Source organism: Protopterus annectens, chromosome 16.part0 (genome assembly GCF_019279795.1).
Source record: "Protopterus annectens isolate FY-2018-M chromosome 16.part0, PAN1.0, whole genome shotgun sequence".
Lineage (NCBI taxonomy): Eukaryota > Metazoa > Chordata > Ceratodontiformes > Protopteridae > Protopterus > Protopterus annectens.
The window spans coordinates 654,506,444-654,525,370 of NC_056750.1; the positions used below are offsets into that span (position 1 = coordinate 654,506,444).

The 18,927-nt window shown below is 42.5% G+C and overlaps 1 protein-coding gene across 1 annotated transcript in view; it reads left to right on the plus strand.

Moving 5' to 3' along the window:
• Positions 1-18,927, plus strand: part of ARID4B (AT-rich interaction domain 4B) — a 2,517,944-nt gene that overhangs the window by 400,947 nt on the left and 2,098,070 nt on the right. The window contains exon 4 of the mRNA XM_044058160.1: positions 8,433-8,571. Within this exon, the coding sequence (XP_043914095.1) occupies positions 8,433-8,571 (139 nt within the window). The remainder of the gene's footprint in view (positions 1-8,432; positions 8,572-18,927) is intronic.

Consider the following 18,927-nt stretch of genomic DNA (forward strand, 5'->3'; position numbering starts at 1 on the left):
CCCTTGAAGGTCTCCGAGTCTACCCCCTCTCGGCTCCGCTCCACTTGTTTCTCCCCGGAGCCAGAGGAGGAGACTCTGTCACCTTCTAGGTCATCAAGCAGACCTTTCCTTTCCGGCCGCCTTTGGTGGCCTCTAGTAGGTCTACTAGGAGTTTGTCGGACGCAGATATGGATCGGATGATGCGTTGATTTTTGCAGGCTCAAATGCAGTTGGGAGTGCTCGTGCCTCTCCCCCCCCCCCCTTTGGGGGGGAGCTCGACCCCCTTTTTTGCTCCTGTTGCTCCTTCTCGCATATCCTCCCTGCAGTGCAAGCATGTGTCGGTGTGCCTTATTTGAAGATTGGGCACCGGGCTGGCAACTCGACACCGTAAAAATTAATTGCCAATCATTAGCAGACCGGAGGTCCGCTGCAACAACCCCTAACCGAAAAGCTGAAAGACTGGTATTATGGAAACCACATCTTTATTTCCAAGATGTTTGTGCTTCCTCTCCTTCTAAAATGCTGTTAAAATTTTCCAGATCTTTAATACTTTCTTTTCCCTTAGCTTCCAAACTTCCATCGGAATACCATCTGTTCCTAAATTGTTTCCTGTATGTTATGCATCACAATTTTTATCTCCTCTCCTCCTATTTTAGGTGTTAATTATTGAGCCTCATCACCCTCTAACCTTGACATATTTATGTCTTCCATAAATATTTCTGTTTGTGCTTTTTCTTTATTTCCCCACTCCCCTGCTTTATACAAATTTTCATAAAATTTCAGAAATATGTGTAATACATCTACAAGATCTCTGGTTATTTATTTTCTTATAGGCTCCCTATGTTTGGCAACAATCCTTTATACTTTCTGTTGCCCAAGTTGTTGTGCCAAATGTTTTTATGCTCTGGAGTTATTGTCAAGAAACGGTTGCTTAACAGCAATCTTTCTAAATTCATGCAGTATCCAGGTATCCCCTTGATGTTCATCGTGCATACAGCTGCAGTCATTACAGATGGGTTATCCTGCCATCAGGCGGGTCCTCGGTCGGCCAAATTCCAAAGTCTAGGTCCGGCGTCGGTTGTCGTCGCTTCTTCCCTGACGTCAGTGCGGCGCGGGTATAAAAGAGGCAGCCGACACCATTTTCTCCAGTCTTTCTTGCCGCGCCGTGCCTGAAGCAGAAGCAGTTCGCAAGTGCCGGTCGGCCAGCTCCTGAGATTTACGAAAGTATTTCAGCCGAAGTCTTCTTTAAAGCTAAGTACCCCATTGGGGAAACTTTTCTTGCCTCAGGCCGATGTCAGACAAAGTTAATAATTGCATTTCTTGTGGGAAGCAAATACCGCATAAGTATTTCCATTCTTTTTGTATACCTTGCTTAGGGCCAGACCACGACGTCTCGGCCTGCCGTTTTTGTGCTAGGTTCAACAAGCGCACTATTAAGTGCTGGGCGGAGTTCGCCTTTCATTATTTTGGCAAAAAATGTAATTATATCATGTCGTCGGATACACCAACACCAGTTTTAAGCATAAGACGCAAAGACAAGGACCGACATCCGAGGTCTTCACCGAGTACTGAGACCACGCTTAGGCCGACTACCGGTTCTCCGGTTCTCAGCGAGGCGCCTACGCAGCCCATGACTACCGATGAAACTATTTTACCGGTGACTTCAGTACCTGAGGTCGCAGGCTCCTCGGTCTCCATTCCCACTGCAGATACCGACGCCACTCTTGGCGGGGAAACTGAAAATTTAGTGAGGCCTGCCACTTCTGAAGGCGTCTTCAGGCCTACCACCTTCTCTATTAAATCCTTCACTATATCTAAAGCTGCCATGAAAACTAAAAAACAGGGTCCTCAGACCTCCTCTCAAGGCCCCATGCCTAAAAAGCAGAGGCTTAAAATGGCTGAGGATTTGATAACTCTCATCAGGGGTTCTCAACCCCCCTCTGACAAAAGACCCAGATTGGAAGAAGACTTCCCTTCCTCAGACCAGGCTTCTATTACCTCAGACCATTCTGAGGACCAGGATTATGCTTATTCCCCTTTTGAAGACTCTGATGCTGAGGAGTCTATTCCCTCAGTCTCCCCCCCTGAGGACTTCTCTTTTGGGGAAACCCTGCATACATTGAGGGAGCACTTCCACTGGGAAGGCCAAGATTACTCAGATTTCAAGAAAAGGCTCAGGGAATTTCTACTGCTCCCCCAGCATAGGCCCCTGGCTATCCCTCCTGTTTTAGATATTTTGGATGATGTGTACGCAGAAGCCAGTCTTAATCCAGATTCTTTACCTCCAGTCCCTGTGTATTACCGAGTTCCTGATTCTCACCAGTTCCTTTATAAAAGCCATACTGCTGACCCAGAAACAATTTCACAGGGTCCCAAGGGAATAAAGGACTCTACTGCTAAAAACCCTTTACCTTCAGAGAGAGATTCCAGAGCATTAGAAAGGTGAGGGAAAAATGTGTATACATTTGCCACTTTAACCATGAGGGCATTAAACTGTCAGTTTCATATGTTAAAGTACCAACAGTTTTTGTTATCTCAGCTGAAAAGCAAAATGACACAAACAGAACAACCAGATTTGAAAGAGTTGCAGGATTTGTTGCATGGAGCAGAGCAAGTGGGTAAACATAGCTTGCAGTGTGGTTTTGATGCTTTAGAGGCCTCATGTAGAGCTGCTGTCACAGGGTCTGTTATACGTAGACATGCTTGGCTCAAAGAGCAAACCTTACCAGATCATGTCAAAGCAAAGTTATTGGATGCACCACTTCAAAAAGATGTATTGTTTGGTGTTAAAGCTGAGGAGGTACTAAAGAAAATGGAGGAAAAAGCAAAATCTATGCAAACAGTGAAAGATTTCTTGCAGGTACAACCTCCATGCTTCAGCAGAAACTGGCCTTCAAAAAATTGGTCCTTTCCAGCCACGGACAGACCTCAAAGGGGCAGATACAGACTCCCAAGAGGTAGAGGACAACCTCAAGGATCTTACAGAGCTAGACAGTGGCAAGCACCAACCCCAAGAAGTGGAGAAGATAGATCACAGTCATTTAGAAAACAGACACAATAACTTCCCCCTATGCCTGCCAAACAAAGCTTTAATGGCAGCACCTTTGGGCGGAAAACTGGCATTATTTTCAAAAAACTGGCACATTGTTACAAAAGACAAATGGATTCTGGACATTATAGACAGAGGCTACAGGTTCCACTTTCACACCCTTCCAAAAATGAGAGGGTTGCCAAACCTGCCACAAAATCAAAGGGCAGAGGCACAAAGACAAATTTCTGCTCTCATGGATATGAAAGCGATTCAAGAGGTACCTGCAAAAGAACAAGGTCAAGGTTTTTATTCCAGACTATTCCTGGTACCAAGGAAAGACAAAGATTGGAGACCCATCTTAGACCTATCCATCCCAAACACATATCTACAGGTGCCAAAATTCAAGATGTTCACATTACAGCAGCTTCTTCCCATGCTGGGCTAGGAGTCTTGGCTGGTAACATTGGACCTCAAGGAGGCATACCTGCATGTCCCTATCAGACAAGATTGCAGAAGATACCTCAGGTTTCTTGCAGGTTCAACCCATTACCAATTCTCTGCATTGCCCTTTGGCTTATCTACTCTGCCCAGAGTGTTTACGAAATGCCTGGCATCAGTAATTGCCTTCTGCAGACAACAAGGAATACAAATCTACCCATATCTGGATGACTGCCTGATCCAAGCGGACAGCAAGGACATTCTATTGCAGCATCTGGCGTTTGTAATAAAACTGTTAAACTACCTGGGATACACAGTGAACAAAAAGAAATCAAAACTAATACCTTCTCAACAGATAATTTTCCTGGGTGCCAGCTTAAATGCAACCACCCAGATGGCCTACCTCACGCCAGACAAACAAGGGCAACTGTCTCAATACTGCAACAAAATGGCAACTTTCATCAGACTAACTGCAAGGAAAGTCCTGCAGGCTCTGGGATTCATGGCATCTTGTATCCTACTAATACCATGTGCAAAGCTGCATATGAGGAAACTACAATGGTACCTAAAAAACTTATGGTCTCAACACAGCCACAGCAATTATACCACTCATTCCATGCCTTCAAAAGGAATTTTTGTGGTGGGCTCAAGCATACCAAAGAAGCACAGGTCTCCCTTTCTGTGTACCTCAAGCAACTCAAATCATCACAACGGACGCCTCAGACTACGCCTGAGGAGCACACATGGCAGATCAGTGCATTCAGGGAAAATGGTCCCAAAAAGAGAAGCACCTACACATCAACCAAAAGGAGATGCTAGCCGTGCAAAATGCTCTTATGACCTTCAAAGACCTACTGCATCCAGGCCAGCTATTGATAAGGACAGACAACACCACAGTCATGTGGTACATAAACAAACAGGGGGGGAACTCATTCATACCCCCTGTGCAGGCAAGCCATGACCCTATGGGACACAGCACTGGAATTACAAATTCAACTACAGGCACAATTCCTGCCAGGGAAGGAAAACACACTGGCAGACAACTTAAGCAGAAATATGACAGACCCACACGAATGGAAGTTACATCCTCAAGTCTTCTCAAAGATAACTCAGGCATGGGGACAGCCAGACATAGATCTATTTGCTACCCATAGAAATTACCAGTTGGAAAAATTTTATTCAAGGACCTATCATCCACAGGCCTGGAAAGTGGACGCACTCTCTTTCAATTGGACAACATTGACAGTCTATGCCTTCCCGCCTCTTCCTCCACTGACCAAAGTTCTATTAAAAGCCAGAGCAGAGAGGCCACAAATTATTCTCATCGCTCCAGACTGGCCACGGCAACACTGGTATCCACTCCTAAAGAGCCTGACACACTCACCACCATGGATCCTTCCGCTAGTCCTCTTCTGTTGTCCCAGAACAACTACAAAACCCTTCACAGCCAGCTCAAAACCCTAAATCTAGCTGCATGGAAAATACCTTAATTTCCCAACAGACTCTCCTCTCCAAGGAGGTGCAGGATGTCATCTTGGAGGCCAGAAGACCCTCTACTAGAAAAGCCTACTCCGCCAAATGGAAACGATTTTGTTCCTGGAATCAAGAAAAGGGCCAGAATCCTTGGGTAATAAATATACCTCAAATTTTACAGTACCTGGCTGAGATGTTAAACAGTGGCCTTTCCTTCTCCTCCATCAAGATCCACGCTTCCGCCATTTCTGCACAATGCAATACAGATCCTCCTTTATTCTCACATCCTCTATTAAGGCAGTTCCTCAGAGGGGCAAAAAATATAAAACCTCCCCGGAAACCACCAGTCCCAGCTTGGGACCTCAACTTCATATTGGAAAAGCTGACCCTGCCTCCCTTTGTGCCGGCTTCTTCAATAGAGCTACAATGCTTGTCATGGAAAACAGCCTTCCTTCTGGAAATTACCTCAGCATGCAGGGTTTCGGAACTACAGGCCCTCGTGGCTGTGCAACCATTCATAATTTTCCATCAGGACAGAGTTTCCTTATGAACCCAACCCTACCTTCATGCCAAAGGTAGTAGCCAGTGTAGCTTTGAATCAGACTATTCATTTATCTACCTTTTATCCAAATCCACAGAACAAAGGGGAGAGACTACTACATTCCTTGGACATTCACAGACAACTTTGTTATTACTTGGACAGAACAAAGCCATTCAGGAAATCTGAGCAGCTCTTTGTGTCCTATGCTACAGGTGCTCAAGGAAAGGCTATTTCCAAACAGACAATTTCAAAATGGATAGCCCACTGCATATGCTTTTGTTATTCATTTCATGGAAAATCTGTGCCTGTATACATCAGATCCCACTCCACCAGGGCTACAGCTACCTCTGCAGCTTTCCTCAGGGGGGTCCCTACCAAGGACATTTTGGAAGCAGCTACTTGGAGTTCAGTGCACACTTTCTCCAAGCACTACCACCTTCCACTATACTCAAAATCTGGAGCGGGCTTTGCCACAGCAGTCCTGCAGGGCATCCTCGCCCCTCCTAGTTCCACTTAGTGCCTACCACCCTTACTTAGCTTTGGGATTCTACCCATCTGTAATGACTGCAGCTGTATGCACGATGAACATAGTACAGTTTTGTACCTACCATAAATGTAGATGTTCGAGTGCTCATACAGCTGCAGTCCAGGTTGCCCTCCCTCCATCCCCTCTTAGGACAGGCCTTATGACAATCACCTTTATCATACAACCTATTTGGGGTATTCTTTTATGGTGTGTTTGCTTGCAACTACTGTTTTTGATTCATCTACATTGCATGTTTGCATAATATTATGTTTTGCCTTCCTTCTGGGGGCACCTGACATCTGGGGCAAGAAAAACTGAAGAAAATGGCGTCGGCTGCTTCTTTTATACCCCTGCCGCACTGACGTCAGGGAAGAAGCGACGACAACCGATGCCGGACCTAGACTTTGGAATTCGGCCGACCGAGGACCCGCCTGACGGCCGGATAACCCATCTGTAATGACTGCAGCTGTATGAGCACTCGAACATCTACATTTATGGTAGGTACAAAACTGTACTTTTTCTCTTTAGCACTTGCATTTTTGCCTCTTCTTGTTCTATGAGAGTCCCCCTGTTCTGTAATGCTTTAACCTTTGTCACCCTCTTTAAGTAGTTCTTGTTACTTCCTAACCCTCTTTAATTTCTACTCTAAATTTAACTCAACTTTAATTTTATTCCGTACTTTCGATCTTCGCTAATAACTCCAAATAATTTCCACCACTCACTCCTTAAATTCCCCTTTTTTTAACAGGTAGGTGAGGAAGCACCAGTGTCTCATATTTACTTCATTACCCTGCATTTTTATCTTGATTATTGGAGCGTGATCTGAAATGGTTATTGGATGTGTGTCAGACTTCCTAATTAAATGCACATGTTCCTGTGAAATATGATTTCTGTCTAGTCTTGCCCAGTTACTGTACCTTGGGGAGTAATATGTAAATTATTTCTGTGTTCCTACTACTGAATTCATTTCTTCCATTCCAAATAATTTCAGAAATTTCTTCAGAAATGTGTCCTCTTGTTGTATTTTCCCTTCTTGCCCCCCCCCCCCCCCATATACATTCTAATTGTTGCAAATCAAATATCAGTTGCCACCTATAAGTAATATTCTCTGCTCAAAGCTGATTATTTCTGTCGATTTTTTTTAAGTTCCATAATAGCAGTTTTAGATGGAATATAAGTGCATATAATCCTCATCCATTATCAGTGGCCACTTGCTACCACAAATGTGCCATTATTATACTTTTTCTCTCTTCTATCACTATTGAAGCTCCTCTAGCAAATGGTACTTCCCTTTTCCTTTGCCTCTGATATTCTACTGAATATCCATCCTGAAATTCTTTCTTTATGAAATTCACATGCTCATTTCTTTCCAAATATGTCTTCTGTAGCATTGCTGTTTACACTCTGCATTTCTTAATGTAATAAACATATTCTTTCCTTTTTTGTCTGTACCTGTGAGAGCTTTCGTATTCCAAGATTACTTGGAAAGTGTTGCCATTATGATAAGAAGTAATTATTCCAACCTGTTGTATAGGAATCCTTTTTTAAATGTTTTTTTCCAGCTTTTGTGATACATGCACCCACTAATGTTTGGCGGGTTAATGCTTTATGCAGTTTTTTCTTATCCGCATTGGAACCTACGTCACATTTTGCAAGACTTTTTGTTTTAATGAAAACCCTCAAACAAAAAGGCAAACACAGCTCTCCATAACATGTTAACATAATACAAACACTCACAAAACTATGTGCATCTTCAAATAGTGAAGTTTAACCCTCCTAATAGGAGCAGTTGTGCTCTTGGTGAGCTTTGATCGCATTTATTATGTCAGATTATAGCGCATTCAGCTTGAGCAAATCATGTACAAAACAGCAACCCTTTTTAAAACTGCTGTACTACCTTTTTTCAGTTTTACCAAAAAAGTTGTCCAATATGGATTTTCCTTGCAAGTCCTCCTTGAACGTTGGAACCTTATTTATAGGGCATTTCAAAAGGTTTTAAGAGCTGTTGTGTTGTAGCATGTACTTGAACGTTCTAGAGCTGCAACTTGGAAGGGTGATAAGTGGGACTTTAATGTAGAAATATAGTATAGTGTAGTTAGGATGTAGTAACTTTGAAAAATGGTTCAAGATTCAAAGTAAACAGCATTAGGTTTAAATGGTTTGCTCTTATCTGTGTTGCTCCATTAAAATATATGATTTCTAATTACATTTGCAGTTTGAATTAGAATGCCCAGAAGCATGAATGATGGCTTCTGCTCTTAAATTTCTGCAGCAGTCAGCAGTATTTGGATAGCATGGTTTCTTAGCCTTACTTGTACAGGTTTTGTACTCAAGGTATATTGTAAGTTTATCAGTAACCTAAAGAATATCGTCTTGAATTGCCTTATACACAAAAGTTCATATCTAATTTGATTTAATTTAATCTTTCTGTTCATGTATTACAGCCCCGAAGAGGAATCATTGTCGTCATCTTCCAGTGACGAAGGTGAAGATGATCAGAGACTTGAAGATGAGCTACTGGGAAAAGTAGTCTGGGTGGAGAGTGCCTATACTGACAGGAGAGCTTGTTGGTACCCAGGTCTTGTAAGTGTGTGGACTTATTATAAATCTATATGTTAGCCACTAATGATTTACAGTATGAAACAAAATTCGTATACGCATTGCAGCCCTATTTGAAATGTAACAAAATAGTTGCATTTTTGACTTTGTAAGATAAATGTGTTAACCTTTGTGTAGTAAAGTTTGTTTTAAAGGTGTTTCTTGATGTTCACCACAAGGATTATTGCTGCATTAGTTCATAATATTTGTGTTATGAAGCCAGAGCCAGACTTCAGTCCTATAGCAAGATTTTTTTCTAAAATTCATATATTCCTAGAGGCAGGGAACTTCAGTCCATTAAGTGGAATGTTGTTGCAAAATGAAGCAGTCATATACTCGAGCTTTTCAGCCATTGCTCATTTGGAGAGAGGTAGGGCTTTATATTCAGATTTATTTGTGGTATCAGAGAAGAAGGAAATATTTTTTGTCTGCGGTTCTTGCAAAAGTCAACAGCTTCATAAAGGCAGAGTGGTTCAGGATGGTAATCATGCACACATCTGTTTAATACTTGGCTGTTATCCTTGAATATAAAAGATGCCTGTCTGTGCATTCTTATGTAAAAGGCCTACCTGCATATGTTCTTTGTGTTTCACTGTTGCAGTCATCACATTGGGGTTATCTGCTTGCAGTAGCCCTCAGTCGGTCTGATTATCAAAGTCTTGGGTCCTGCGTTGGTTGCTGTCTTATCTTCCGTGATGTCAAGTAGTCAGGGGTATAAAGCATGCAGCCGACGCCATTACATCAGTCTTTCTTGCCGTGTGGTTCCCGAAGTAGAAGCAGTTCCCAAGTGCCGGTTGGCTGACTCCTGAAATTTTCATTTTCGAGTTTCAGTACCGAAGTCTTCATCTAAAACTAAGTACCCCGTTGGGGAAAATTTTTCTTGCTGTAAACCGATGTCAGTAAAAGTCAGTAATTGTATTTCTTGTGGAAAGCAAATACGTCATAAAGATTTTCATTCGTACTGCGGTGGTGTTGTCACCTCACAGTTAGATGTTGCCTGTTCGATTCTCAGTTAGAGCGTCTTCTGTGTGGCGACATGCGTGAATGGGCATTCCTTCGTTGAAGGTTGTGCGTTAGGCCCAGCAAACCAGCATGTAATACTGTACTGCCAATCATTAGCGGACTGGAGTTCTGCTGTGGCGACCCCTAACCGGGAAAAGCCGAAAGACACAAACAAACTGTATTCCTTGCCTAGGCCCTGACCACGACGTACCTTGCTGTTGGTTCTGTGCCTTATTTAAACAGCGAACTATTCGTCGACTGTATATTTTGGTACTCTGTTCAATTATCCAGATATGTCTTTGGTAAGCGATCCGACTACCGACATTCTTACAAAACGCAAAGATGATAAAGACAGAGACAGGCCACCTAGGTCCAAAGCTGCCAACGACACTTCTCCTAAGCTAGTCGCCAGTTTGCCGGTACTCAGTGAGGCGCTTTTGCAGCCCCTGATACCCGCTACTTCAGATTCGCAGGCCTCTACTGAGACCCATTTGGAGGCCGGTTTGCCATGAGATGCTTCAACTGTAGAACCTGCGGATGTCTCTACCTTGGATGGGTCCGGAGCCGCTGTGCAGGCACCGGCTTTTGAGGGTGTATTCAGGCCTACTGACTTCTTACCATAACGTTCCATCTGTGTTGTTCATCTTCTTTCATTCATCCTTCCCTCTCCAAAGGCTACTGGGGGATGCTTTGGATCCAAGTGATGTCCTAGGGTATTTGCGCAGAAGTGGCCTCGGCTTTACTTCTCTTTCTCTAGCATACTTTATCTGAGGTAACAGGGAGAAGGGCATTCTGGGTTGAAGCTTAGCTCGAGAGTTTTTTGGCTGACGCGAGCTTGGTAAAAAGGCCGACTTGGTTCCAAGGGCTTGGAACCGAACCCATCAGTGATAAATGAAAGAAGATGAACAACACAGATGGAACATTATGTTAAGACAACTTTTTTTGGGACATGTGCACTGCCATAGAGAGAAAAGGTGTTGTCTCAGGGACATTTTAAAGAGAGGTGAATTGCTGGTAGTCAGGATATTCCATAGTTTTGCAATATGAAAGGAGGAGAGCAGATGACCATTTGAGAGGTTTGCCTTTTCTGCATTCAGGAGCAATTGGTTTTTGGATCAGAGAGGCCTATTTGGATGGTACTGAGTAAGTAGAGAAAAAAGGGCAAGGCGATTTGATGGCTTGTATTTAAATTTTGTGCCGTGGTTAATTGTAAATATGTAAGATAATATGGGAGTTCTGGCCAGTTCAGTAGGCGTAATGAGGAACAGTGGTGGTGAGATGAATATTTTGCGTTGTTTACAAATTTAGCATTTTTATTGTAGCACATGTCAAGTTTGGATTTCAGAGAGGACTGGATGTTGGTAAGAAGAGCGACACTGTATAGAAGAGAAGGTAGCAGAAAGGAAGAGGCTAGGGACAGTTTTGCGGAGTGATTGAGGCAATATTTGTGTATAGATGATGCCCAGTTTTTGATGTGTTTTTTTAGTATTGCTGTGAATATGTAGGTCAAATGTTAGGTTTTCATTTATGATGACACCTAGTAGTTTTGTATTTGAAACAACTTCAGTGATAGTGTTATTTTGAGAATGAATAGTGAATTAATTCTTGTTTAGGGTGGTTTTTCTTTAGGGGTAAGTAGCACAAGTTTAGTTCTGCTGGGGTTTAGCGTGACATGATTATTGGTCATCCAAGTTTTGGTAGAAGTAAGGGCACTTTGGGTGAGTTGCTGTAGTTCCGATTTTGGCTTGGCAGTGCAGATGTTTTTTTGAGTCATCTGCATATTGGATGACAGTACGTTGACTAAGTGTGATGCGGTAGTTGTTTATGGAAATGCTGAACAGAAGGGGCCCAAATACCGATTTTTGGGGAACACCTGCGGTTGTGTTAAAGGAGTGGAGAGAGAGAATGTTGCCACTTGGTAGATTGTTGCCTATGTGTGAGGCAGTTTGAGAGCCAGTTTAGGGATGGGGAAGAGATGCCTAAGTTAGAGGGTTTAGTAAGAAGAAGGGGGTGGGAGACTGTATCACAGGCCTTAGAGAGGTCAAGAAAGAGTGAAGAAACAATTTTTCCTGCATCCCTGGCTCAGTTAACTGCATCTGTGAAGGATATTAGAGCTGTAGTAGTACTGTGACCAGGCCTAAAACCATGCTGAGTATGAGAAATTATTTGGTTATGAAGCAGATAATTAAGCAGTTGAGTGTAAATGCATTTTTCTAAGATATTAAGAGATGGGTGAGAGGATAGATATAGGTTGAAAGTTGGAAATGTCAGTATTATTGTCGCCTTTATGGAGAGGGAGAATGTATGCTTTTTTCCGGCTTGAAGGTACGTGGAATTTGTGAGTAGATCTGTGAAGAAGTATGCTGTTGTGGGGTAGGCAGTAGAGCTGGCTGATATTTGTAGGAATTCTGGAGGTAAGTTGTCAGGGGTTTGGTGCCACATTTGAGTTTAAGAAGCAGTTTATTTTATAATGGCAGTAGGTGTAGGTGAGAGAGAAAAGCTAGGTAATAAAGAAGTAGAGGTGTTTTGTGAAGATGGATCTGAAGGGGTGAGGTTCCTTTGTGGAAAGGTGACAGTGAGGTTAGCTATGGTATTAATGAAGTATGACTTAAAGAGAGAGGCTATTTCGGTGAGTGTTTTATCCAGATTTGGGCAAGGATTATTATTTGAGCCTGGAATTAGTAAGGAATTGATGGTGCTCCAGAATTTTTTTGGGTTTTGCTTTGCTTATGTTGGTTTTGTAGACTAAGGTAGTGTTTTTTTTTTTTTTTTTTTTTTGATGACTAGATGTTTTACTTGATTATGAAGCTGTTTATATCGTGTGAGGTAAAAGGGAATTATGTTTTTTGCCATGATTTTCATGCTTTGTCCCTGGCAGTCATGAGTTGCTTAGTGAGTTGGTACGCCAGCTGACATGATTAGTTTTTACTCTCTTTTGACAGAGTTGGGCTAAATTGTTTAGGATCCTGAGAAATGTCGAGTTGAAGAACTCGACTGCCTTGTCAAGGGGAAGGAATTTTAGCGCATCCCAACTGATGCTTTGTAAAGTTTAGTTAAGGATGGTTGGGCAGAAATGGGACAAGTCTCTAGTTTGCTTATATTGGTGTTTACTTAGTGTTGGAGTAGTTTTATGTAGTATAAAGGCAGGAAGGTGGTCACTAATAGTATTACGGAGTGTTTCTGAGGAGGTCAGAGACCATAATCCAATCCAGGATTGAGCCATTCTCATTGTTTTTGTTTGGTCTAGTTATGTTCGTTATTAGCTGGGTAGTTATGTAGGTTGATGGTGGAAGGGTGAAGCCAGTTAATATTAGCATCTCCCAGAATGCTTGTTTCATTTTTTTTTTATATCATTTGTTGTCTAGGCATAAGATTTGTTGTAATATAGGAATGTTGTTGGTTGGAGGCATATATAGGACTACAGTACAGAGGCTTTTACAGTTATTCTTTTTAGGAAGGCTATTAATGTTTTGGCTGTGGAAAACTGTGGGATAGACTTAATATATGAAACTATAATAAAGACATTTGTGTATATCCAACAGACACCAGGTCTCTCTGTAGCAGCTATAATAGCTGGTTTGTTGTGAGCTATCCAGGCATGTAATTGTGGGATTTTGTTTCTGATATTTTGCAGGTTAACAGTTGTAAAGTTTATAGATTTATAGGCGTTGGGGGGTTGAGAGTAAAGGAGATGAGACCTGGGTTTGGATGCATGTCTCCACATTGGGTTAGGTTGGCATTATGTATGTGGGAGTGTGGGCACATTGGGTTAGGTTGGCATATGTATGTGGGAGTGTGGGTTGCTGTTTCTTTTTTGTTTTGTAATGATTAAGAGCAAGTTTGTATTTTTGTTTTGTAGGAGGAGGATTTTTACTTTGGTATATAGAATTATGTTTGTTGCATGTAGTCTACAGGCTACTTCAGAGAAGCTGGTAAGGGATTGTATATGTGTAGATGTTAATGATGTAAATTTGTAGTATATGTAAGTTGTTTGGAGTGATATTAAATGTAGTAGAAGGTACAAGGATAGAGTGAGTGAGGAGTATTGTGTTAGAGATTTTTTAATTTATTTTTTGTTTAACATTTGTTAACCAGGAAAGTCGGACTTGGAACGAAGCCAGTTTTCAGTGGAGGCCCGCGGAGAAAGGCTCCAGATGTCTTTGTAATGTGGGAGGAAACCAGAGCACCCAGAGGAATCCCACACTAACGCAGAGAGGACATGCAGACTCTGCACAGAAGGCACCCCAGCTGAGAATCGAACTGAGAACCTCTTGCTGTGAGGCAACAACACTACCGCTGCACCACTGCGCCATCCAAATAATAGATAAGAGGTATTGAAGAAAGGGAGGTGCTTGTATAAGTAATGTAAAGTTGTCATTATCGAGATATAAGTAGTGTTAAGAGGAAGTAGTTCTTGAGATGAAAAGGGGGTGGCTGAAGTGGAGTTTGATTGGCTAGTTAGTGGGTAATGAGTCAGGGGTGAAGGTTAGGAATGAGTTAAAGTGGGAGTGATTTGACGATGAGTGCGATTGGATAAAATTTAATGATGGTAGGAGTGTGATTGATGAATTGGAATGATGGGAGGACCTGGGGTGAGAAGAAATATAAAGGGTTGGGTGGGAATGGGTGTTGGGGAGGGGAGCAGAGCAGGCTGGACCTGATTCCGTAATTTGTGATCTTCCAAAAAACAATCAGTGAGGTAGGAGACCTGAGCCTGGCAAAACTATTCAGTACTATTAGAATCTTTGAATTGAAAGGATGCTGTTTTGTAAAGGTAGAGAGAGAGGGAGAAATGGGCAGGACAGCAGATGGACGCTATAGTCAACTATAGTTACACAAAAGGTGTATTGTGTACCAGTGTAAAAGAAGTAGAGGAGTAAATTTTGTAAAGCCGAAGGAATGTGGAATTAGTGAAAGGATTATTTGAAGCACTTACAGGAAGAGTAATGTACTACTACCGACTACTGTGTAGTATAAGAGAATTGGGAAGGGCAGGCTTAAGAAGGGATATCCAGAAATGATGGGGGGACAGAGTACCAAAATGTCCCAGTGGTGTGCGGCTTTATACAAAATAGAAGCAAAATCTAATATTGTTTTTCAGGTGAAACGTACATTAGGTGTTCGAGATACGCTTATTGCGTGTGAGCCACAGTGCAGGTTTGTTCAAATGCAGTGTGAATTCACTGGATAAGGAGACTCATAGGAGGGAATGTATTAACAGCTTTAAGACATTAGGTGTTTGAGCTATGCTTATTCCAAGTGAGCCACAGGGTAAGTTGGTTCAACTGCAGTGGGAATTCACTGGATAGGAGACTCGTAGGAGGGGAATGTATTAACAGCTGTAAGACCAGCATGAGTAAGATGTCTGATAACAATCAATTGATGTCTGTTAAAAGCAGTCAGTTGAACAAAAAATGTCACTTTAGTAGGCACCCGCACACCACGGACAGACTGAGAAAGATATTCCATGTGCTAGTATGGTAGAAGAGATCTTGGCCACTATAACCAAACATCAGAATATGATAAAAATATAGGTACTTAGTTCCTTTTTCTGTCTCCCATCTTGTTTCCTTTGTTTAATGTATATGTGTTTATATTATTGCATTCATTACTAAGACAAATAAATACATACTCTGTGAGCATTCTTTTTTTTTTTAAAAACAAGTTTATTGTTTTTAACATACAAGAAAATATCATAACAATTTTATACAAGTAATTAAAATAGATATGATTATAACATTCAACAAAACAACCAAAGTATTTACAAAGACATCCACTACAATCAGATGAATTAATTAAAGTAAAATACCATGTTATTGAAGTTAAGATTTGTTTAACAAGTTTTGTAAATTATCCCATACAATGTAATAAGACTTTTTTCTATTAGTTCTTAACTTCACTGTATTCAGTTCCATTTGGCACACTATATTCATAACATTTTTAAATTCATTGAACGAAGGAGGTGTATCTGAAATCCAATTTCTGGTTATTATTTTTCTAGCCACTGCTAGGATAGACCATAACAAGGGAAGCTTAACCTTTTTAACACTTTGAGGTACAGGTGTGTTGAATAATATAAGAGATTTAGAAATAATAAAATTATCTGTAAAAAGAGCCTGCAAAAATTCATTAATTGACTTCCAATATTCTTTCAATTTTATACAGTCATAAAACATATGAGCCCAGTCTGCATTAATTTCTACATTACATCTTTTACATAGATTATCTTTATTATTTATTTTATTCATCATCAAAGGTGTATAAAAAGATCTATGTAAAAATTTCCATGTAAAAAGTCTCCAGACAATGGAAGATGCAGTTTTATAGGCAGATTCCAATATATATTGTTTATCTTGTTGATTTGGTGGATCACCATTAATGGAAATGAAATAATTCCAGTAGGTATCTACACTGTAAAAAGTTTCTTGTCTGATAATTTTATGTATGTATGAAAGCTTACCTTTATCAGAAACTTTGTTGTAAATTTGATATCAAGTAATCAATCAATGTTGGGACAGATTCTTTAACTGTTATAGACATTAGATCTATTTTATCAATGAGATATTGTCTAAAGGTCTGAACCTCTAACCAGCAGGTTTCTCTTAGATCAAATTCTTGTTTTAAGAAATCTAGATTTTTAACTTTATTATCAGATATCAACTGATACCAGTACTTTAGATCATTATCTGTAGTTAAATGAGTTCCTTCAGAAGTAGATGACAAAAGCATACCCCTGTGAGCATTCTTGATGTTCGACAAACTTGTCTTACTGGTAGTAGTGCCCTGATATCCTTCCTCTGACAGTCTACCTAAGCTCCGAGTCCCTCCCACTGCCTATCTGTGGATGTGATAGAACAATCACCTGACAATACAGGTACTGCCTTTCATGCCCATAGATAGGACACTTTCAGTTTTCTAGTGCCAGAGAAGGATCTCTTGGAAAACTACTCCTTTCTCTGGATCTCTTTTGCTGCTAAGCTCTAATAAGTAACCTTTTTGGGTTTTATTTTCTCCCACTGCCTTTTTCTGCTGCTGTTTGAATGATATATTCTACTGTTTTTCTTGTTTTTTCTGAGTGAAAAATTGTATCTGAAATAGTTAACTTCATTTGATCATCAACCTCTGTAATGTCAGATCCGGACCGAATCCAAGATGGCAGTTTCACCAGCATCTGATCTGAGCTCCAAGCTTCTCCCCTTACCCATAATACCCCTCCATCTCCTTCCTTCCCCCAGATTTCATTTGCCGTGGCTTTGCCAAGCAGCATGGTCTAGAGCTCCAGGCGTGGTAGGTACATTTCTACTTTTTTTGTGGGTGTTCTGAGTTGTTGGTAGTGTAGGTAGGCTTCCTACTATCCCTTGCCTCCCCTTCCCTAGTTCTGCGTCGTGTTCCTCCAAAAATAAATAAATAAATAAATAAATAAAAGTTGTTTCTCGTGTAGGTAGTAGGCCTTGTCTCCCTTCCCCTTCCTTCCAAGTGAGCGTGTGTGAGTGTTGGGGTGGACTTGTTTAGTTTAAACCTTGCTAGTTTAAACTTTTTAATACCTTTGTGTCTTGTATATGGCTGATCAGCAGGCCAAGCTGATCTTTAGAAAATGTACAGAATGTGGCCATAAGTTGTCTCCAGCTGATGGCCACACACGCCACACTCTGTATGTTGTGTGTCTAGGGGCAGCCCATTTATCGTCGGACTGCTCTATTTGTGCTGGGTTCAACCCCAGGGCCCTAAAGGACTGTATCTTTAAGGGACTTCTCCCTGCTATGAAGGCAGCTGCCTTTTCTTCCGTTGCGGTCACGGCCATTGACAGCACCTTCTACTTTGGCCACTGCCTCCTCTCCCTCCCAGGCCGGGTCTCAGCCTCCTGAACAAAGGCCTGTGGCTAGGGAATCCAAAAAAGAGAGGAGCAAGGACAGAGAGAGAGAGAGAGAGAGAGAGAGACAGGGGGAGGAAGAGATCCCTGGACCGTTTGGATCCGGTGAGTCCTCCCCCTAAACAGACATTTTTTTCCAGGCCAGCTTCTCCTCTGCTAAGATTGCCAAGATTCTCTTAGACATCTTTCCAGGGCCTCTGTACACCGTCCCTCCCGGCCGGCATCAGTGGCCTCATCTCTGTCCACCCAAAGTCTATCTGAAGCAGACATGGACAAAATGATGCAAAGGTTTATTTGCACCTAGATTCAGATGGGGATCTTGCCAGCCCCCTCTCCCTCTGGATGAGGGGGGGTTTGCTTCCCTTCTTTGCTCCAATATCTCCTTCTCCGATCTTACCCCTGGTGTTGGAGTTCTTGGATTCGAGAGGTCCCGGAGTCAGGGGGCTGGTGCTGATGGTACCATGTACATCGACGCAGGCCATTACCTTGAGCATGTTGGATCTGACTGATTCGGAGCAGAGCCTGGGCATTGGATCCAAGAGGTTGGGCCTTTCTCCATTGGCACCGACACTGTCGGGTCAAGGCCTACCCCTCAGTATCTTGGCTCTGTCGGGTTCAGCTCCGATCCCCATGCTGAATCCAGGGAGAGCAGTCTCCTTGCCAGTTCCTCAGAGGCTCGTTCTCCCACGGTGTTTGACATGGTGGAGAGGGTTCTCTCCAGGGGATAGAGGGCCCTGACCATATCATCGGATTCCACCCTGACTCCCTCGCCACTGGGTGCTTCTTCTGCCATTTTGCCTATGCAGGGACAGCCCGTGCTCGAGGTGCCTCAGACTGTTTCCCTTGAGGAACCACATGTAGTTTGCGAGCCCTCTCCAGAGAGTTCCACCGAAGAGATCCCTCGCAAGTGAACGTGCAAAAGGAGGCACTTGGACTCCTCTCCAGAGTCCCTCACAGAGGATACCGACTTGGATGAAGGGGAAGGTTTCTCCAGATCACCCTCCAATGATGTCTCCTTTGGCGATATCATGGAAATCCTGCACTAGTGGGGGGGGGGGGGTTGATCCACCCCCAAATCTTCCTTGGATGAGTCTGTGTTCCTGGAGGCCTTCGACATGAGCCCATCTACCTCTTGGGTGTCCCCCCCCCCACCCCCGTGGATGCCTTGGTAGACCTCATTACCACCAGGGCATGGAAGGAGCCGGACTTCATGTAGCCAATTCCCAGGCACCCCGATAAGATCTTGAGCCCTCCAGTGGACAGACTGAGTTGGAACAAGGGATCCCATGTGGATGCCATGGTGGTAGCCGCTGCCACCAAGAAAGAACTAGCCCAGGAATGTTCTAAGGTCCATCCCCCGACCGAGAGTCCAGGCTGATGGATCGTCTGAGAAAGTGGACATATGCTTCAGCCACCTTCTATAAGGGAGCTGAATTATTTGGTCCACGTTGTTAGACTACTGTGAGACC